The sequence below is a fragment of the Athene cunicularia genome, assembly GCF_003259725.1.
Source record: "Athene cunicularia isolate RWA chromosome 3 unlocalized genomic scaffold, athCun1 chr3_part1, whole genome shotgun sequence".
In the NCBI taxonomy this organism is placed as follows: domain Eukaryota; kingdom Metazoa; phylum Chordata; class Aves; order Strigiformes; family Strigidae; genus Athene; species Athene cunicularia.
The window spans coordinates 118676664-118698776 of NW_020799097.1; the positions used below are offsets into that span (position 1 = coordinate 118676664).

Below are 22113 nucleotides of genomic sequence, written 5' to 3' on the forward strand. Positions count from 1 at the left end.
TGCTTTTACCTTGGATCTTTGTGATGATGTTCTTGGTTGTAACAGATGGCTACAGGAGAGGTTTAGGTCTTATGCTATATGATACTGTTACGCAGTGTCAGGCAGATGTTGAGTTTATAAAATCAGTTGCTTCTTTTTATTTCATTCTGGTCAGGAAAAGGACCTGCTTGCTTTTGCACACTGGTGAACACATGGATTGTATCTGTGAAAATTGTGGATGGTCATGAGCAAGTACGCCTCAAACTATTACTGCTAAGAAGCTTCCCTCCTTCTTACATCTGTCCTCTCTTAGTCCATTTCGCTCAAGTGTTAGAAACCAGAGGGCAATCACATATAGTTTGTCATATCATTGCATACTGTTGTTATATATGTAGTTCAATCTTGTAATTATGATTTAGTTTGAACTGAGTAACGTACCTGCACGCACCCTTACAAAGGAATGTCATACGTTTATAGGGGGCTTGTGTAAAATAAACCATTGTCTTTGTAGCCAAAATCACTTGATTTTTCCTTTAGGATATTTTGTTACGTTACTTAAAATGCTGTTTTCCATCACATCACTAATAGCATGGGAACATCCTCCTCCTAAAATGGGGATTGTGCAACACTGAGAAATGTAGGGCTAGATGGATTAAAGGTGTTAGAGCCTAGAGAGTCAGAACAGATACAAGTGCACTTTCTCAAAAGTCCATAGTTGTGTCATTCTTACTGTAATTACTGACTTGGTAGGTTCTGAGGCTCTTTGTAGCTGTGTATCTAGAGCTTAGTTACTTTAAAAAGTTGTCCCTTGGATCCTCTCAGAAATGCAGTTATTCAGAGAAGCAGCTTTGAATTCATGGTTGTTTCTGGATTTTTAGATGGTGTTGCCACACAAAACTATTGTTTCTTTTGTCTGTGCAGCAGGACTATTATAAAAGTTTCCCTTTTGCAAACCCTCTGGGTGCTTTACGTGATGCTGTGACATCCAGGCTGTATCGTTACCCTATGGCTCTCTTATCTCTGCACTTTAAGCACAAGGTTGTCTTCTTAGTCTTTGCTTTTATCAGCAATCCACCTGCACCCAGATGACTGGCAGAGGTGTGGTCTGACACGCTCCTGAACCACAAACTCAATTCCCTAAATCAGATTTAGGGGGGAAAAAATAAAAAAAAAGGGAAGCTGGAAACTGAACTAGAGTAAAACTTGCAAGTCTTGCCTGGGGCTTCCTCTTACCAATTTGCTTCTAGGCAGTGTTAGCATACCTTTCTGTTAAAAGTAATAAATTTTTAAGGCTCTGTTCTGAAACTGCTGTTGAAGCACAGAAACAAGTGGTTTCTTTGTTTCATTTTTTTTTTCTTTTGTGTTTGTTTTGTTGGCTTTTTTCATTTTTTAGAGCTTCTTTGAACTTCTCTGAAATATGTGTAGGTCTGAGACTGACTGAAGCCCACAATGCAATGCTCACATTCAAAAATACATGTTTATCTTAAAGAGAAATAACTGTCTATTCCAAACCAGCAAACTTTGGGGTTGTTTTTGTTGTTTTTTGGGGTTGTTTTTTAATGAATCATCTGGTTAATTTGGTCTGTGCTGTTTGCTGATAGTGAAATAGTCCTTTCCTAGCCAAACACTTTCTAATGTGTGCAGACTACCGGGTCCATTATTCTTTACATCAAAGTAGATAAAAATATTTGTTTAGTGAACTTTTGTGTTTAAACACACATCAAAAGGTAGACCGGCCTTTTACATATTTATTTATAAAGAGGAAGCTGCTGTAAAATCTCCCTTGCCCAGTGTTGATCAGTAGGAAGGCTTTAACCATGGCAAGAGTTATTTTGAGTAATAAGCTTTGTGCTAGCTCTGATATTATCTGTTAGGCTGTAGTTCTGCATACCAGGATCTAGAGCGTATGTTAGTGTGTTATGACAGTTGCGTGGCCACATTTCTGTGTTACGCTTGGCTTGAAGAATTTCAAGGGCACCTGTTTCTAACAAAAAAGGAGAATTTTAAGAACCAAAGCTTTTCCAAGGTTTTGACCAAGTGAGGTGTTAAGTAGCCTTCTGAAGGCGTTTATTTTGTCAGTGTGAACTTCCTTCCCTCTCGCTGCTACTCTCTGTGTGTCACAATCAGCTCAGTTTTCATTGAGATTTCTATATCATCCCATTGGTTTTTGACTGGAAAAGATGGAGGAAATGTTGGTTTGTTTGCAATTGGAGTAAGAAAGATGTAAAGTACAATTAGACTACCCCAGATCGCATGTTATTAGGATTATCTCCTTGTCTAAGTATCAAAAGGTTTCATACTGTGTTAAAATGCTCTAATGCAGGCTTGAGCAAACTGAGTTAATAGTATCAAGAATCTTTTAGCCAACAGTGGGAAGTGTGGGTTGGCCTCAGAAATTAGCTTTAATAAAAGGCACTCCTCACTTCTTTGCTTTCTGCTTTTCTCTAATAAGCATTAACTAGCACCCAAAACCCTGTGTGAAGGAGAAGATTGTGGGATGGAGGAACAGCAGCACAGGGAGCCTTTCATCAAAAGGATATCAAAGCGTTCTGCAGCTGAACCTGGGGGGGATATGAATATGCTTATTTTGACAGTTGAGGCAACACTGAGGATAAGCAATTTCTTCAAGGTAATGCAAGCAGGTTAAGGAACTCATACTGCAAATTCTTTCATTAACTCATTCGGGTATTTTTGAAGACAGCTCTTCCATCTTGTTCACTTTTTTCCCCCTGATAATTAAAGTGGAACCTGGTAGTGCGTGACCTTGTCCTTTCCACAGTGGCAATAAGGTGACAGTTTTAGAAGAGGACTGTTTGTTTGTTTGTTGATGGCCCATCCTGAGAAATCATAAACGTGTTGTGAAAATGGTGTAGTGCCACAGGGCATTTCAGCTTCAACCTGGAAATTGTCCAGGGAAGTAATCTCCACTGTCCTACCTCCTTCACTGTTTAAATTATTCCAGAGCTGAGAATTGGTTCCTGTAAGAGCTGACAGTGCACCTTTTTTGAATGAGAATTTCACTGATTTGCTCCCATTCTATGCAAGCTAGATCCTTTAGTATAGCTGAGACATAGTACCTCAGTAGTAGGAATTGGTAATTCAGCTCCATAACTGCTTTATTTGCTGCCATAATAATTATCTTTTTGATTTATGCATCAGATCATTAAAGAAAAGTATCTTGAGCTATAATTCTAGAGATGGGCATGCCCCTTTTTAATATTAATATGATCTCATAGTGCTAGAATGAAAAGAATAGAGATTTATTTCTCCACCCTGTAGAGAAACTGGTTGAAACAATTTGCACATCACAGAGAAGGTGCTCACTGGAAGATCCGGGCTGGAACTCCAGTCTGACGCCCTGTCTGATACCACATTGCTCCATCTGCTGAACCTCCAGCCGGCAGCCAACAGACCATACAGAACCTTCAAGCACCCTCCTCTTCTTCCTCATCACCCCTAGAAACTGGGATTAATCCTTGCACAGCTCTTCTACTGGGTTGTTCCCTCTTTTGGGAACAACAGCTGTCCTCTAAAAGCAAACCCCATGTGCACAGGTAAACAGTAATCCTGATGGCCACTGGTGTAAATACTGAAAAAGAGGAAGTTGACCAAATTCTTAAGTATACTTAAATATTCTCGCTCTGTTTAGAAGGGGAGGGGGATCTTACACAATCGCTTCCGTCTTCTGGGGAGGAAAAGGCTGAATTTGGTACTTCCCTTGTCAGAACTTCTCATCTTTGCATACATTAATGAAAACAGCGAGCCTCTGCCTGGTGACTTGCTCCAGCAAAGGGCCAGGGTAGGGGCCTGGGCCCAGGCCAGGGCTGGCAGTAGGAAGCTGAACTCAAGGATCAACGAGAGTGTAACCTTGTTGGTTTTCTAGCTTGGCAGAGAGCTGATCAATAATTCTAACTCTTGCTGTGCAGGTGTGCCAGCTGGTATGAGAGCAAGTGGTGTTTCTGTGGAAAGGAAAGGAGCTTCATCAGCGAACTCGCTCAGAGGTGCTGGTCTCGTGTTTAGGCCCTGAACCAGTTTAGGTTTGTCACTTGCCAGGCTCCACGTGTCCCAGCGTTACCTGGCTGTCATTTGCTCCTGTTAGTAGTGCAGAAGGAGCTGTTCCCAAGGCTTGTCTTTCTCCCCCCAGTGACATGAATATCTTGGCGTCATGGCTGATATGAGGTGCGTGATCAGCGCCTTTCCCTGCATTCCCTCTGTGTAAGACAGGCCCTCTCCACGTGGAGATGCAGAGGCTTTCATGTGGTTCTGCTCAGCTCGATTTGAACCAAACCCAGATTCAACAGGTTCAATTAGCTGTAGGTAGAGCAAAGCAGAGGGTGAGATGGGGAATAATTTTGTTTGTTTATTTATTTAAAGCTCCTCTGTGTAAATGGCAGCTCAAGAAGCATACTTTTTTCAGCTCTTAGATAAAAAGGGTCCAAAGAACAAACACGTGCTAGCAGCGGGAAACTTCTCCTGACTAAAAGGGTCTGGAGCACATGTCGGACAAGGAGCAGCTGAGGGAACTGGAGGGGTTTAGTCTGGAGAAGAGGAGGCTGAGGGGAGATCTCATCACCCTCTACAGCTACCTGAAAGGAGGGTGCAGAGAGCTGGGGATGAATTTCTTGAACCAAGTAACGAGCTATAGGACAAGAGGGAATGGCCTCAAGCTGCACCAGGGCAGGGTCAGGCTGGCTCTTAGGAAGCATTTCTTTCCAGAAGGGGTTGTTGGGCGTTGGAATGGGCTGCCCAGGGCAGGGGGGAGTCCCCATCCCTGGAGGGGTTGAAGAGTTGGGTTGACCCAGCACTGAGGGATCTGGTGGAGTTGGGAACGGTCAGTGTGAAGTTAATGGTTGGATTGGATGATCTTCAAGGTCTTTTCCAACCCAGATGATTCTGTGATTCCCGAAGGAGTAAACTGTGAGCTGGCAAAGTATAATTTCTGCAAAAATAAATGTCCTTTGGTAGTCTAATGGGAAGGCCTGAAACTGCATGTTTCTGTTTATTTTTGTGACAACGGAAAACACTTCATCTGTGAGCCCCCAGCCTGGTGGGGGTTCTGGGCTTTGGAAGACTGTTTTTGTGTTCTATTAATCAGTGTAAATTTTGAAGCTACTGCTGAGAGATGAGGATATAATTTAAAAAATATTAAGAGTAATGTCATGGAATTCTCTTCCCTCCCCCTGTACGGCTTGTGTGGCTCTAATTTCATAACACTATGAGGTAGCAATGAAAATGAGTTATAGGGGAAAACCAGGTTGTGTACACACAACAGAACCTCTGCATGGTCGATACAGTACTTTGTAGCCCAGGAAAGGCTGGAAACAAATAAAATTAATATGCTCAGGGCTCTGCTGAGTTTTGAAGCTTGAGGAACCCAGGTTTTGTTCTACGGTGTCTTCAGAGATCTAAACAGCTTTGTCACTATGTTAAGTCTGTAATTAGAGTTTTGAAGTAGGTTTTGAAGTTGCTTTATACATGTTCCCAGGACTAGCAAAAGCCCTATCTTTGAGAAATTTATTTTCTGCTTTTCTTAATAGAAGGCAAACTCACTTATTCCCACAACTCCAGGTACAAATGTTTGTCACTTAATGAAGCAGTTGGTTTCTGCATCACTGACTTTGAGACTGATGTGAGCAGGAGCCATCAGGAAGATGGCCAATTCAGCATTAAAAGTAGGGAAAAGCACTCAGTTCACAGCCTCACTTTGTACTTGTGAGGCGGGTAGAAGATTCGCTTCTCTTTAAGTGGCTTTTTTTAGATACGATGTGTTTGCTTTATTGCAGATTGTAGGAGTCAGGGAACAAAGGGAAATAAATGCTCATGGGATTTGTTTGATGAGGAGTTATTGAAGTGGTGAGATGAAGCTAATCATGTTGAAGTCCCATTCAGGAGGCAGTAAACTGATGACTCTCTGGTGCTTAAGTTATGTGGCATGTGACTGCGAAGAGTAAGGCAGTCCCCCTTTGATGGCAGTGCAGTGACAAGCTAGAAAGCTCCTTTTAAAGCAAGTTTGAAATAAAAAGTAACACTAAATAGATTTTATCGCTTTTTTTTTTAGACAGCTGTAAAGAAGGTACAGAACAGCTATCAGATTTAAGTGTCCATTGTATTCATATCGCAGCAATCTTTATATAAAAGTATTTACTACAAACAAATATGGATGAAAAGGCCTAACCTTGTGGTGGGTTGGTTTAAGCTAAAGTGCAAGCAACAGCCTGACCTTATATTATTTTTCAACTATGTTTGCTTCACACTGTCAATTGTTCCTTCAGATTCGTACTAGCCCCTTCCCAAAACAAACTTGCAGCTTCCTCAGGAAAACATGCTAAAATAAGAGCAACTCTCAGCCAGCTCACCCCTACTCTCACATGCAGCCCCTCAGAGGTGGGAGGGGTGGCATTAGTTAAGCATGAGAAGCCATACGTTGAATGTTTCAAGAGTTTATTTTATGCTTTACAAAGCACTTTCTGCCCATTCAAAATCAGAATAATCTATGGATCCTTTCCCATCCCGGTCAGCAGTTTGGATCTTGCCTAGCTACTTAGATTTGGTTACTATCTGCTGGTAGTTCATTGGCCCATGCAAAGTAAAGGTGTTGCACAATTCCAGTCACCTCCTGCCAGAAGTACATGGAGGTACATGAGCCAGAAGACACTGAGCACAAGGGATCTGCTGCTTTCAAACCCCCTCAGCCTGGTTCAGAGCCAGAGGGGAACATGTAATCATCTAACAAAAATCTGACTGACTCCACTGAAATCAGTGGCTGGTCTTGGAAATGTAAACCAGCACCTGCCCCTGGTTTTGCACAACTTAGTTGGGAGTGCCTCCCAGCTCAATAATCTCCACGCTCTTTTATGTTTTCATACAAAAAATTTAATAAATATTACTTTTCAAGATTTATTGCCAGGAACAACACATCAAAGATGCATTTTCATATAACACTAATATCACAATACAAGGTATCTTCATGATCTCAATGGTTAACCACTGAGATTACTATGTTTATAAGCCTTTTGATCTTAAATGTTGTAATAGCACTTTGATTTCCTCACTTGTTAAGGCGGGCAGTGTAATCTATGGCAAACCTACACAGTGATCTTACTGGACATTCTACTGTTCAAGTATTCAACAACTAGCTTATTAGAATACTCCCTAAATGCAGTAGATTACAAAAAAAGTCAAATCTACAAGTGGTTCAGTATTACATATTCATGGTGAGAAAAAAAATAATTAGAATTTACAAAATAAGATTGCTGTTTCCAACTTCACACGCTAATTTGATATTTTAATTACATGCAACCACTCACATTTCATCTACATAAAGTAATAAACTCAGTTTTGTTCCCTTAAACTGCTTCTTAGCAGATTATCTGCCTGTCACTCGTTTTTCAAGTCTAAAGCAGCAAAAAAAATTTTCTAGTCTAATTATCTAAACTGCCTCAGTCAGTACTTACAAATAGTCTTAAAGTGATACTATGGAAGGTGTTTCAAACGTTTGACATTGTACAAAAACCAGCATCAAGGCATGAAAGCCCATCCTATTAAAAATAAAACTATTTTAGAACACCTTAGTTTTGGCATATAGGCAACATGTAACAAGAAAATAAATTCAAAATAGAGAAGCCACAAGCTTACAATGCTATCAAAAACCTTCAACTCTAAACACATACATATAAATAAAAAGGAATGATATTTTAAGGCTCTTGATTATTAAGTTAATAAATCAAATATACACAGTGATTAATAAAAAAAGAATTATTTACATATCTATACAAACTTCTATTTTTGACACATTTTCCTCTTTAAATTCTTCATTTACCAGCAACTGCTGACAAGTTCCCCCCACCCACCCCCAACAAAAATACAATAAAAAAATAAATAATAAACTTATTTTTGATAGTTGCTGTGGTTCCAAGCTGCAAAGGCACTTTCAAATACAGAACTAGTTGTACGTCACCATAAAACCAATATACAAAAAACTCAAATTCAATAAATATAAATAAAATGTATTATTCTAAAGAAACTGTATAAATCGGGACATCTGGCAGAAGAAAAAAAAAATTAACACTAAGGAAGAGTAATAAGGCTATGTAATACCTTATGAAACGTTTCCATGATGTGTCAGCTACAGCTGAATTTACAGGAGGGCACTTTTGACTAGTTTTGCATAGATGTGAAATGCAGCACTTGGTATTCCAGCCAACCACAGCAACTATCATTGCCAGTGTAAGCCAGCTTGTCAAAACTTAAATTAACACAGGGATTCTAAGTAAATAATAGCCTTAGACTCAAATATTACACAACAGTTTAAGAACTACAAGCTCTTGAGTGCCTTTAGAACGCCGTGTAAAGGCCCTGCGCGGCAGCACCCCGCTGACTGCTATACGATGTACTCCATGCGGTTTAGGCTTTGTGCACTTTCCAAGTCTCTGTTGTCTTGTTTGTTTGTCCAGTTTGGGTGTTTGGTGGGTGTGCTGTTGGGGGGCTTTTCATCTCTGTCTACCAAAGTGTAGGCTGGCTGCTTGGCAAATCGGGCCTTCTGCTGGTGTTTGTCCATGTCATCTTCCTCCACCTCCGAGTTGTGTGTCCTTATTTTGGCGATTTTAGAGTTTTTGTTTTCGTAGTCTTTGATTGGGACAGTATTTGCTCCGTGTTTCTCAATGGGGTTTTTTATCTGATTCAGCTGCTCCCTGACGTTGTTGGTAGTGTTGTCATCGGAGGCCGTGTGAGTGTGGCTGCTCTGCTTTCTGCGCTTTCGGATGCACCAGTAAAAAACAGTTACCAGGCAACAGATCCAGGCTACTGTTAGGACTGAGCTCAGTAAGGGCACCAAGAAATCTGGAAGAGATACAAGACCAGTTAACCCTGCTGCACACCAAGCATTCCAGTCCCAGCTTCCTACAAAAGGAAATCTCAGTTCTTAAGCCTTGATTTTTTCCACTGTGGTCCAGACCGTAACATAATCTTGGCTGTTTTAGAACACAAGAGGTTTAAAAGGAGTTTAGGACTCAGGAGTGCTGACCAATTGCCCCTGGGGCAAATGTCTTCCTTCCTCTTAATGCCCAGAACCACTGGAGAACTTTCATTTTTTTAAAAGTAACAGGACCCTGGTGTGAAACCTCCTTCTTGTTCCCAGTTAACAGGGCCAAGAGGCAGAGATTCTCAGACTTGCTACAACTTTCAGAAGCAAGACAAGCTTCCCCCGCTCTGAAGGGTGTTCTAGCCAGGGACAAGTTAAAAAAAAAAACAAGCCAACTCACCTGTTTTGCTTTTAACTGGTCGCCGCTGTACTCTGACTTCTGCCACTGCAGCAATTAGCGTGTTATTACCGTCGCGCTTACTGACAAGGTCAATAATCTTATCTGTGATGTCTTTGATTGGGTTTTCATCTTCCCCTATATCTTCTGCAGACTACAGAGGAAGTCAGACAATTAATCCCAAATGCCAGATGTGTGGGTGTTTTGCCAGTTATTAAGCCTAGCATAAAGTACACAGCCAGCATAAAGATGAACCAGTAACCAAATTGTATTTGATACAAAAGGGTCAGTACATGGGTGAGCGCTGGTGGTACAAACAAGTCAGATTATACATAATTGACATCAATCCCACTGACCCCAACAACGACACCACATGACCAACAATGGGTGGAATAAATGGTGAAATGCAGTCTCCCATAGAAGGGACAGGAGACAACCAAGGCAACAAACCAAATACGTAAGACCAAGGAAGCCACACACTGAATCTCTACACAGCCCACATTTACAAAAGCCAGAGCTGACTGGAGCCCAGTCCCAGGGAGGCAGGAGGTCCTTCCCCAACAGGGAACTCTGCAAAGTGCATCCACCTCACAGACAGACACTGCCCCTTCCTGCAAGTGGTCCTTTTTATCCATAAGCTTTTATCCCTAAGTGAGACACCAGACCTTTGCTACTTAATGCAGGACACCTGGGGCTCCTTTACCCAATGGCTCTCCCTGTCAGGCCAGCCCCACCCTGGAGGGAAGCTGAAAGGGAAACTCACCACCCCTTTGTGAAGGGCTGTGGGAATCACCCAGATGTCAACCTTAATTTGGGGCTTGGGGTTGAAGCCCCAGCATTTCAGTGGGTAACCTGCTCTTTATAAACTTTCACAATCAGTTGGCTCACAGGACTTTTAATACTTAAAACACAAAAACAGGAGTAAACAAAAAGCCCAGCTATAAGCAGAAACTAATAACACAGGATTTTTGTCCCCATCTTTTTTTAAAGACAGCCAAAAGACCCCCAAAAAAGCAGCACACTAAGAGCATAACAGTTTTACTACCCGTGTTACAGTTGCCACCAGATGGTAGCTCTCAGGTACGCACATGGAACCCAGATTTCTTCCCTGTTCTTAAAGGGAATTGGGATGGAAACTAAACCATGAGAAGTGCTGACAAAGCCAGGAATTATGATTTTTATGAAATCCACATGTTGCACACATATCCAAGCAATTAACTACCAAGACATTTAAAAATATTCCAGGAATACTTACAATTGCAACATGTATTTCATTATTTGCCAAGTGTGAAGGCTCACAGGTAATATAGATGGAATATTCAACAGAAACATTCTTCAGAATATTCAGATTCCTCAATTCACTGCAAATGTGCTCTGTGGTAAGTCCCTGGAGGACACAAAAAAAAGGTGTTGGGCTTTTTTTCCTAATACATATGCACACAAACACACAGATACAAGATTATTTCCACCCCCCCCCGGAGTAAGAGTTTTCAAGGGAAGAGGAGGGGGAAATCCCCTCCAAACCAGCTTTTGTTTTTCTCTGGACACAAAGCACTTTGGGTAGAAGTCTGTATTAATCTTTCTATACTTTCTGTTTTCTTTAATAATAAGGGAGTGCCAACTTTTACTGTACTTTTACCAGTCCAAAAAGTGGTTTTATACTCTGGCAAACCAGTACAAAAAGTGCTTTTATGCTCTGGCAAACGGGCATGCATGTGCCACTGCACAGCAAGCTACGTCCTGCTACTTACAGGTGCCATCATCTCTTTATTGAAGGTGAAGGTGATGTTGGCACAGTTCTCCTGGTAGTAAGAATCAGAATTGCATTTGGTCTTCACAGGCTGTTGGTTGGAAGGCCAGCACTCCCCCACAGCCGCGCAGGGGTGGGTGAAGCAGTGGTCGTCTTTGACAGGAACGCAGGCGTGTCCAGCCGGGCATTCGCTCTGACCTTTGGCCTGTATGAGACAAGGTCGAGGACCACACCAAACCTAGGAGAGAATCAACATGGGTAAGGAACTGCTGGTTATGGGGTGGGAGACAGCATAACCTGAACCACAGCACGGCTGTACCTTAGAACAGGTAACTTTTCCGTTGAGACACTGGCAGGTATTACAGTCATCATCCCACTTGGCCCCATCTGGCATTACTCGAACACTGGTAATGCAAGGCCTTCCTGTAACTGAAGGGAGATTGAATGGAATTATAAACTTCAAAACAGGGAAAAAACAAGTGAAAAACCCCCTTTCCTAAGGGTTCATCTTACCACTAAGTTTCCTTCCTCAGTAAAAGAATATACTTGCTTTCAAATAACAACAAATAGCCCCCCCAAGAACACCAGACTTGGTACTGCACAGTTACACAGCTCTTGCTACATGTATATTATGTATATAGATGTATATAGATGTATATACACAGCCATGGCTGCTGGAATACCTTCTTGGCATCCTGGACCACTCCGACCCGGTGGGCAAATGCAACGGTAGCCGTTAATTTCGTCTATGCACGTAGCTCCAAAGGCACAAGGTGAAGACTGGCATTCGTTGATATCTGCAATGGGAAGGAATAAAAATAAAAGCTATTGATAGTATCACAGAATCATCTGGGTTGGAAAAGACCTTGAAGATCATCCAGTCCAACCATTAACTTTACACTGACAGTTTCCAACTCCACCAGATCCCTTAGCACTGGGTCAACCTGACTCTTCAGCCCCTCCAGGGATGGGGACTCCACCCCTGCCCTGGGCAGCCCATTCCAACGCCCAACAACCCCTTCTGGAAAGAAATACTTCCTAATAGACAGTCTAAATATTCTTTTCTTTTGTCAGAAAAGAGATTTGCCTGCTGGAGCTTCATGTTCATTTTCTAGTGTCTACTCGGAGATAGGTTCTTATTAGCAGCACCCGTGTAGTCTCAGAGCATGTTCTTTGAAGTTCTCGCTGTGTGGCACTAGCAGAGATCAAAACCTGACCCTATGGCTACTTCAGCTTTTCAAGGACAAGGACACATTCCTCCTCACACACACACACTTCCTCTCCTTTGACATACTCCAGCTTTGTCCCCCCCTCTTAGACTCTTCAACCATTGACAGCATTAAACCCTCTTCCAGTTGTATAGCTGCTATGAAACTTCTATTTCCATGGCTGTTATTAAAAAAAGCGTTAAGTGTCCTCCTACCTGTAATTATTATTAAATTACAGGGAAGTGCATATATCACCTCAGGACATGTAGGCGGATTATTAATTGACAAGGTTTTTGGCTGGCACGCTTTTGTCTCGAGCAGAAACCTCTGCCACACAAACACATTCTAACAGGGAAGACTATCCTGAAGGGCATTTTGCTCGCTTGGCTGAACCGACTTTAAAATTTTTTTCATTTAAGATTTCTTTCATTTTCAGTGCCATTCCTGCTCTCCCCACATCTGCTACAGGTGTGGGTATGGATACAGAAAACAGGACACCTGTCAATCTGATCTACCACTCAATTAAGATGATTGTCTCACCACAAGATTCAAGCAAGAAAAAAAAAAAATTTAAAAATAAAATCAAGGTAGAGTGTCAGTGAAACACTTACTGATCCTGCAGTCGGGGCCTGCAAAGCCTGGAGCACATTCACAGCGGTACCAGTTGTCTCCATCCACACAAGTGCCACTGTTATAACTAATAAAGAAAAGTCGTTATATAAATTAAAAACCTGCAACAGATAAAAAGAATCTAGATTTCTAAAATATTAAAAAAAGCAAAGTATGAAAGATAAACATATTAAACTCACCAAGGATGAGGACTACAGTCATTTGTGTCTGCAAAGCAAAGAGAGACAACATTAAATATGCAGCCTTTGGCTAATACAACTCCACTGTCAGTAAAGAAGGATCAAACTTCCCCTAATGCCCAAGTTACACTTAGCTCAACTTTTACAAAAATATGCTGAAATTCTCTACTAAATTGATTCCAGGCTTCTACCACAAAATTTGTTAACTACATTGTGGAACACATGTACACAGGAAGAGATCCTTGTAAAGAATCTAACGGGGGAAAGAAAAAAAGAAGTGGAAGCAGACAGAGCTGCTCGTAGAAAAAGAATGCAGGAGAAAACAAGACAACATCTGTCTCCACTTAGCTCTTTTGCAACTTTCTCATGCCCAGGTCAAGGCTCTATCACATAAAGTCATTAAAAACAAAGATTCAGGTGATGCTAAAGCCTACATCAAACAAGCTTTCCCTTCTGGTTTCAATCTGGACTCCAAGGGCGGCAGGATGAGCTAATGTTCTCATCATGCAACACTCTGGAAAAGTTCAAGCAGAGACGACTTACTCTGGGTACACATGGGTCCTTCCCAGCCCTCCTTGCAGACACAAGTAAACGAATCCCCACTGACGACACAGGTACCACCGTTGTGACAGGGGTTTGGCAGGCAGCTGCTGTTCCGTGCTGTAAACAGAAGCAGGATTTGCCGTTAAGCGGTTAGAAAGCTGTCGAAACTGGGACAAGAGGAAGGTCTGAGGTCACGGACCCAGCGCTGCCTCTGCTCCCTGGGGATTAGGCTGGGTCCTTACCTATGTTACAAGTGGCTCCTTCCCATCCTGCAGGACACATGCACTTGAATGTGTCCCCCTCGTCATAACATGTTCCTCCGTTGTTGCAGGTTGCCTCATCGCACTGGCTGTCACCTGCAAAGAACCCGAAGGATCCTTAACACCCGGTGCTTTCTTAAGGGAATGCAACAAGTTTAAGCAGCCTAAGAGAGCACGCCTGTTTTGGTTTGTAAATGCTGAACTTACGGGAGTGGCAAGTTTTTCCTTTCCACCCATTTTTGCATTCACAGAAGAAGTCGTTGACCAAGTCTCGGCAAGTTCCTCCATTGTGGCAAGGGTTTTTACTACAGTCATTAATATCTAGATACGTTAAGAAAAGAAAACAAGCTAAGCAGTGCTTATGGAATTGACAAACACTTAATGCTTGAAAGGTGCATGTCCCATCCCTAGTTTTGGCCTGTGTTTAAACACTTGAAACAGTATTTTAAAGCTTTAAGCCCTGTCACAGAGATGAAGACTATGCCACCACATTCCTCCAGTTTACTTTCATTTCATTTGTCATCTTGTTTTAGTTAAACAAGAAGTGAAAAGGCCTATTACATAAACTATCCTATCAGTCAGAGGATAGGAGGGGAGTGCTCACTCCTCTTCTCCTCCTGAGACTGACTAAACACAAATGTGAAACACAGGTATGTCTTTGCTAAAGCAGTGTACTAATGCTAAGGGTTTCTTACAGGAAGTCATCCAAAGGGTAGAGCAGAAAACCAAATGGGAGAAGAGCCAGGTTCTACTCCCAGTCCAGCTCTTTAACTTGGGTTTAGTTCTGATACAAAAGCCTGGGAACTCAGGGGAAAAGAGGCCACCTTGTCCTGTGTGGCCTTTGGAGCAAACTTTCCATTGATTTGGTGCCAGTTGGTCACTATCATCTTAAAGACAGCACTAGCCATTCCTTCTTGATATTTTTTTCCCCCCACCAAGACATCCTTCTGTGAGCTGAAGAATGGTTAACTTACTTGTTTCACAATATGTTCCTTCCCATCCATCACTACAAATACATTTGTAGGAGTTAATGCCATCGATACAAGTGCCACCATTTTTACAAGGGTTGCTCTCGCAGTCATTAATATCTGCAACAGTTTGGAGGAGAGAAAAAAAAAAAAATCAGCTATAAGTACAGCTACTAGAGGTCATCTTATTGCAGACTATTTGGTACTACTCCCATTTCTAAGACCCTTTTGAGATAAAGGGTTATAAAGAAAATGAGAAATAGCAGAAAAACGGCATAAAGTGATGAGCCTGTCACTCAATTACTATTAAAACCAAAGAAAAATCAGGAGTCCTTAAGGTCCATGTTAAACCCCACTATTAACTACCTCAGACCTTGTATACATAAGGTTTCTAAAAACATACAATACAAGGCCAGAAGGTTCATTACTGTGAACTTTCCCCAAGGCCTAGCAAATTCCAATCTGCCTCACCCAAGCGGGATATGAAAATTTAAAGCAGTTCCAAGGTTCACTGTGTTACAAGATCAAACCTTAAAACAGTCTGGGAGGAAAGGATGGAATCTTTTTCCAAAAAGAGTAGGGGACAGTAAAATATATTCTCCTTTTAGCTCTTACTCTCATGACAGTAGGTGCCAGTGAATCCTTTGTTGCATTCACAGGTGAATTTTCCACCTGCTTGGCTCTTGCATTTTCCGTGAGGCCCACAGACATTTGAAGAAATATAACGAACCCCTTCTGGCGTGCTGTTAGAAGCTACTGCCACAGTACAGCTGTCAATTACTGTAGAAAAAACAGAGACCTGCATGAGGATTGCCCACTCTACCTGCTTTCTTAAGCTAAGAGCAACATTCTAATTCCCAGCGATGGATGTTTAAAAGACATACATATTGTAGGATCCTTTATGTTGGAAAAGACCTTTAAGATCATCGAGTCCAACCATAAACCGAATGCTGACAAATACACTTGCTGCTTTAAAAATCAAAGAACTATACCCACTGCTTGTGCCTAACATAATCACAGCATCTTATCTGAAGATTGCTGGACCACATCCGTGGCCCAGAATAACTTCAGCAAAGCAGGCTATTTGCTATGTATGTTTTCTGTCCATGTTGACATAATGCCGTCTTTCAAATGGCTGGTATTTGCAAATATTACTTATCTTCCTGAGAGAGGCTTAAGGCACAGGGCAAAATTCAGCCTTTCTACACGTGTGCTACCCCCAGCGACCATCCCAGTGGAGCTGCATTACGGCTCCAGCCAGGGAAGGGGCAGAAACTATTGCCCATGGTTCTCATTCACCTGCAAGGTGACACAAACCTTCACAAGGAGTTGTGCGGCAGTGATCTTTCAGGTGGGAGCAGTTCTTCCCTTCGTAATCTTCAGGGCAGTTACAGAAATAGTCCATAGCAAGGTTGAAGCACTGGGCGCCATTCTGGCAAGGATTTGGCTCACAATAATCTATGTCCAGCTGTAAGTAGCGTGTGGATAAAAAAAAGAGGGGGGAAGGTCAAGTGAAACAACTGCTTTATCATAGCTTTCCCGCACTACAACAGGCAGATATTCTGGAATCTGACCTTTTTATCTGCTGCCTCAATGAATTGTTCAGAATGTCCAGAGTTTAGTTAGACTTGCAACTATTTTAACAGACAGCACTCTTGATATTAAACAGCCACTGAAAGTTAATAGTTAGTGGGCAACCAAACCAGATGTGCAAACGCTTGCAGTCCACTTAACAAAAAGAATCCTCAGCGGCCTGTCGGGGGTTTCCGTTGGTTTTTCTCCCCCCCCCAATATATATTAATCAAGCACTTTCTTGGCAGGCTGACAGCGGTATCAAGTACAAGTTTATACCATGGTTCGCTGGATGCAAGGCATTCCGTGTAGAGATCCAGAGTGCTGGAAGAAACGTGACTGGCCGAGGGCCTGCCTTTCACCCATGCTTCTTACCTGACAGAGGTTTCCTGAGAAACCAGCAGGACACAGACACTGGAATCCATTGATTTCATCCTGGCAGTGACCCCCATTCATGCAAGGGTTACTTGCACATTCATTGATGTCTTTCTCACAGTGATCTCCTGCATAGCCAGGTGAACAGATACACCGATAACCATTAACCAAGTCCTGGGAAGGAATAAAAAAAGTTCAGCGTTAAGGTTTTTTTTTTTCCCTCCCTCTTGACGTATCCTTATTAAAGAGAGAAAAAAAAAAAAAAAAAAAGGAAAAAGATTCTTTATGTCCAAACAAGGCAAGAATATTTAGGGGGAAAAATTAAACACACAAAACATCCCCCTCCAACACTGGCTTACATTATTGGTTTCCAGGCAGGATACATTAATCCACATTTTGGAGTATATACACTTATAGCAGGTAGTTTGCACAATAAACCAGCCCATTCACTGGTGACAGCAGCAGTGAAAATGAGTCATTTATTACAGTTATATTTTTTTGCCCTTGCTGTTCTACAGACATAGCCAACATGCTGTAGCATGACACAGACCTTCCCTCCAGCTCAAAGAAATGACAATTTATACCAGCTAATTGCTCTTTTCCACACTATTTGTGTTTAGACTCAAGTGTTTTAGTTACTGTTGAAGTCTCAGGGAAACCAAAAGAAAACAAGAATGGCTCACCCGACAGGATCCTCCATTCTGACATTGTCCACGACAGTCATTAATATCTGTAATAAAATTAGCGTGGTTAGAAGGCAAAAATATATTTACACAAGATACAGGGTTCAAGTCTCTCTAAAACTGGAGCTTGATAAAACTTTTGTCAAGTTTCCTGCATGCCTTCCTTGAGATAAGGTTATTATAATGGGTGGGGACCTTTCACGATTCTTCTACTAGAGGCAGTAAAACTTCACATCATTGTTTTAGCCACTTTATCAGAATATAGCTATGTTATGGACTAATGAGTTTGATAAAATTGTGTATTTTCATTCCACACCAACTACTCCCTTTCTAAAAACATCAACTGCTGGGACTCTGCCCGATGTTTAAATCTGAGCTTAAACTCAGTGACATATACACACACACACACACACACACACAACTGGTTTTTGACAAACCCAAGGATATAGACACTTACTTATATCACAGTTGTGGCCAGACCAGCCAGTAATGCAATCACAATAGTAGCTGCCAATCAGGTTCCTGCAGGAGTTGGCATTGACACAGGGTTTGCCCTCGCATTCATTTGCATCTGATAAAACAATGTGAATGGTCAAATGCAGGGCTTGTAGGGCAGGGGGAGAAGGCAAAAAAGAAAAAATAAAAATCCTATGGCTGGTTTTCACAGAAATAATCAGCACTTCATTCAGATCTAAGAGGAACTTGTAATATACAGCATGGATTAGCGTGACTGGAATAAACAAAAGTCAATCATACAGCAGTCTCTGAAGTCTCTTTCAATTTCTCTGCAATTAGAACATACAGGCTACGCTAATTATTTGATGATTACTCAGCCACTCATAAAGAGCAGCTTTCCCCCCCACAACTCAGCTGAGCATTCTGAAGGAGGAGTGCTGCAGCCTGGTCACTGGGATTAGTGTGTTAAGAATGCAGACAGCTCCTTCTTGGTGAGATCAGCCCCATTTTGGAACACAGCTGCGAACTCCTCGGTCCGAAGGGGTTGACACGGGCCGAATTGCTACAGGGACTTTCTCAGGGTGAAGGAAGCAATGCACGTGGGGGCGGGACCGGGAGGCAGGCACACACACCCTCCCCACTCCGGTTCATTTAGGGTTTAAAGCAGCCTCTCTGCCTTAGTTAACCATTTCCTTCAGCTGCCAGCACGCATCAGCAAAACACCCTCAGAAGAAAGACACTCGAGGCTTTAGGGCTGTCCTAGACCCCAGGCCTGCAATGTTCTCAATGCGTCAGAATACACCTGCAGGCTTTGGAACCATAAGCCTTTGCCTAATGCAAAGGGCACGGCTGCCCTTGCCTGCTGGACTACAGTCCCTTTTGAATTTGTCTTCCCCTCCCCACCGCAGAGCAACACTGGATGAAGAGAAAAGCAGTTCTCACCTAGCTGGCATGTTTTGCCCATCCACTGAGGCGGGCAAATACACTTAAATCCATCAACTAGATCTTGGCAAGTTCCTCCATGACCGCAGGGATTTGGAGAACAATCATCAATATCTGTAAGGCAGAGCGAGGAGAGGCTTAGCTCTGTTACCGAACAGGCGATGTCACTCACTGACAAATTTGATAAATGGTTGCTGCTATTGGGATTTGCCCAGAGGAACAGCAAGACAACAGGACTTCTACTTGGAATTTCAGCAAAAGTCTCCTTTAAAAATAACAGTAGCATGACAGGGGGTTCAAACACAAGGGAAGAGCTTTACACCTGTGGCCTTTTTGCATGTAGAAGTCAGATTTTGATTCAGCAAGTCTCTCTAAACAGCATTTTGAACAGCTTGCCAGAATGCTGTAAAACTTCAGCGTTCTGCTTCTTTCAAGAAGCCGTTGGCCCTTCTTTCCCCTGGCATTTAACAAAAAACTTTGGTACAAGCAAAGGAGAAGAGAGTGCACCATGGTATAAATGGCTGCCAAGAACCAGCACTAAAGCTGGGAAAGGTTAAGTAGGCTGCCTTGTAAGTTTATCAGGGATTAGAATGACTGATCTAAACCACCAAACCAGCCTATTTTTTATTTCACTTTTGAAAGGACTTACTATCAGTGCAAGTTGGTCCAGCCCAGCCAGGTGCACAGACACATTCAAATCCCGTAGAGGTCTCTAAGCAGCTCCCTCCGTTGTGACAAGGATCAGAGAGGCAGGCATGCTCCGCTGTGCCGGGACACAAGTATGTCACAGTAGGGACTACAGAAACATCCCCAGAAGCCACCCCCTGCTCCCTCCACACGCTCCTACTCCGGGCTACACCATCGTTATGCTTGATGTATTGCACTCCTGTGAATTAAAAAGCTACTAGCCAGCAGGGAGCCACCTTCCGCCCTAAACTCATCACCATGCTGACTTGGACCTGTCTGAGTTTGAGCCAGACAAGGTAAATTCTAGCGATGTCTCTGGTGAGCAGAAGGTTGACGTTCAGAGATGCCAACTGTTCAGCAGGAAGCATGAACAAGCAAGTCCGGATCTTTGTAGCTAGCCCTGACATCATAACTTGTATCATAAATTGACTTTTCCCCAGCCTCATAAAATATATCCCAAACCAGCTACTAAAAGCTGGCAAGAATTAACTGCCAAGTGGCAGCTCAGCAGCTGCACCAAACACTCACCAATTTCACAGTTCTGTCCCGAGTAGCCCTCAGGGCAGGAACACTGGTATTTATCAGGGCCAGTGTTGCTGCAGGTACCCCCATTCAAGCAGGGTGGGTGGGTTCCACAGTAGTTCAGATCTGCAAGAGGTGAGGAACGTTAAAGCCACGGTTGCAAAAAAGAATGGAAACATCACCACATGCATGCTTTGTTCCATTATTCTAGAGTCTTTACAGAATACATCCACACAGGAGAGTAGGACAGAGAGAAGTTAAGCACATATGCTAACAACGCCAGAACAGCAGAGGAGAGGATGCTGAGTAGCTGAAGGACAAAACCCTCCCACCGTGTTTCAGGAGGCTTGATCTGGCATGCACCCTCTCCTCACTAAGTCTGCTGGTGATAAAATTCAAGTGTTGCACTTGGCTCTCTGCAAGATTAGCATACCTTTGTCACAGAGCTGACCACCCCAGTTGGTTTCACAGAGGCACTGCCATGGTTCAATGCAAGTGCCATGGACACATCCTGGGTGTGGAATGCACTTATCACAGTACTGGCCTTGCCATCCATACTGACACCTTCGTTTAAAAAGGGAAAAGAAAAAAGAAAGATAATCAGAACAGCGAAACAAACCAAAAATCTGCTAGGATTGTATAGATGCGAGCATGGAACTCCAAACCTTGGAAAAAGACCGGGGAGGTGGGGGATAAGGGCAGGATGAGGGGAGGGGAGAAGCTATTCAAGGTCTGTTTGATGGTTTCTTGTAAATAAACATTTTCGTAGTTTTGCCAAGGTCTCTGTAGCTGGTCTTCTGACAAAAGAATAACTGTTCTGAGAGAACCAGCATGAGGCCATTCAGTACAATAATACTCTTTTGGAGCCTCATACAAATGTGGCGGAGAGGGTGGGTGTGCACTACAAATCAATCTCTGGACTTTGACAGGGTGCTTTATAAATTGAGGGGGGGGGGAGGAAAGTCAGTGGAAACAATAGTTATCCAGAGATCTGCATGAATACAAGGTTCCAGGCATTTCAGCCACGCTGGGGTTTGTAGGAAGACAAACAAAACCATCAACAGCAACTCTTGAGCCCTCAGCAAAGCATCAGGAGTTCTCTGCTCTGTTGGAAGCCAACCTTAGTCTGGACTAGACACACAGCAAGTATGGACTGGGCCACAGGAAGGGATGAAAAAAACCAGCACACATCAGGAGTTTACATGTGTTCAAAGAAGATCAGTTGTCAGCGTGGTTCAGAGTTTGATTTAAGCTAACCTGTTTTCAGGGAGCAACTAAAACATATCCAATTCTGAGAAACTTTTAAATTCATGTCTGGAGAAGAAGTTATTATTATCTACATTGTTTATTGCCACTATCAATGAGCTACCTGAATTCTGTACTTAAAAGGAAGATGTTCTTCTAAAGTAAAGCCCCTTTAAGGGAAAGCTCATTTTGGCTTTCATTTAGTTCTCACTAGCAAGGCAGACCAAAGATTCTTCAAATTAAAAGAGGCTCTATAGATAGAAACAAGGAAAACAAGCTGAAAATGAAAAGCAAGGGTTTGATAAGGTACTGTATTTCATTAACAGGTCCTGAGAGTAATTGATCAGCAGTAATTATGCACTAAGCTGTCACTAAATTATGAAAACAAACCTCATTTGTACAGAAGTCAGCTAAGCTTTCTATTTATAAACCCCCCCACCATTCTTCTACAGGCAATTTCTTCTCATGGGAAAAAGCTAGAAGGATCTATCCATTGGGTAATCACAGACACAGCTAGTGGTTAAGTCAGACTTCCCTTCTAAAAATCTCAGGTGACAAACTGCATCCTAATTAACTTTTTTTTTTTAATAGCTATTTCAATAGCAGCCTATTCAAAGTCAATGGGAAATTCTTACTAGTTTGTGTGTTTAAAAAAAAAAGCTAGTCCAACTTATGTGTCTTTGTGTGCAAAGAACATGAAAGAAAACTAGATCAGGCGAAATAACCTCTCCCAAGTAGCTCTTGGAAAATCCTTCCATATAGGGAATACAATAAGAATGCAGAGATCAAAATTTAGGAACATACCCTTTTAATTTGTATTGCATTCAAAGCAACTTGCCTGTGAGCCTGCACACAAG

General features: G+C 42.3%; 1 protein-coding gene across 1 annotated transcript in view; it reads right to left on the reverse strand.

The window, feature by feature from the left end:
* Window positions 1-6025: 6025 nt before the first annotated feature.
* Window positions 6026-22113, reverse strand: part of JAG1 (jagged 1) — a 36622-nt gene continuing 20534 nt past the window's right edge. Inside the window, exons 5-25 of the mRNA XM_026845506.1 lie at window positions 20445-20575; window positions 20018-20137; window positions 19452-19565; window positions 18803-18916; window positions 17862-17975; window positions 17405-17451; window positions 16722-16895; window positions 16092-16242; window positions 15390-15554; window positions 14781-14894; window positions 14014-14127; window positions 13789-13902; window positions 13547-13663; window positions 13004-13031; window positions 12806-12891; window positions 11670-11783; window positions 11306-11415; window positions 10988-11224; window positions 10492-10623; window positions 9240-9390; window positions 6026-8817 (exon numbers count right to left, since the gene is read on the reverse strand). Coding sequence (XP_026701307.1) covers window positions 8360-8817; window positions 9240-9390; window positions 10492-10623; window positions 10988-11224; window positions 11306-11415; window positions 11670-11783; window positions 12806-12891; window positions 13004-13031; window positions 13547-13663; window positions 13789-13902; window positions 14014-14127; window positions 14781-14894; window positions 15390-15554; window positions 16092-16242; window positions 16722-16895; window positions 17405-17451; window positions 17862-17975; window positions 18803-18916; window positions 19452-19565; window positions 20018-20137; window positions 20445-20575 — 2905 coding nt within the window. The 3' untranslated portion in view covers window positions 6026-8359. The remainder of the gene's footprint in view (window positions 8818-9239; window positions 9391-10491; window positions 10624-10987; window positions 11225-11305; window positions 11416-11669; window positions 11784-12805; window positions 12892-13003; window positions 13032-13546; window positions 13664-13788; window positions 13903-14013; window positions 14128-14780; window positions 14895-15389; window positions 15555-16091; window positions 16243-16721; window positions 16896-17404; window positions 17452-17861; window positions 17976-18802; window positions 18917-19451; window positions 19566-20017; window positions 20138-20444; window positions 20576-22113) is intronic.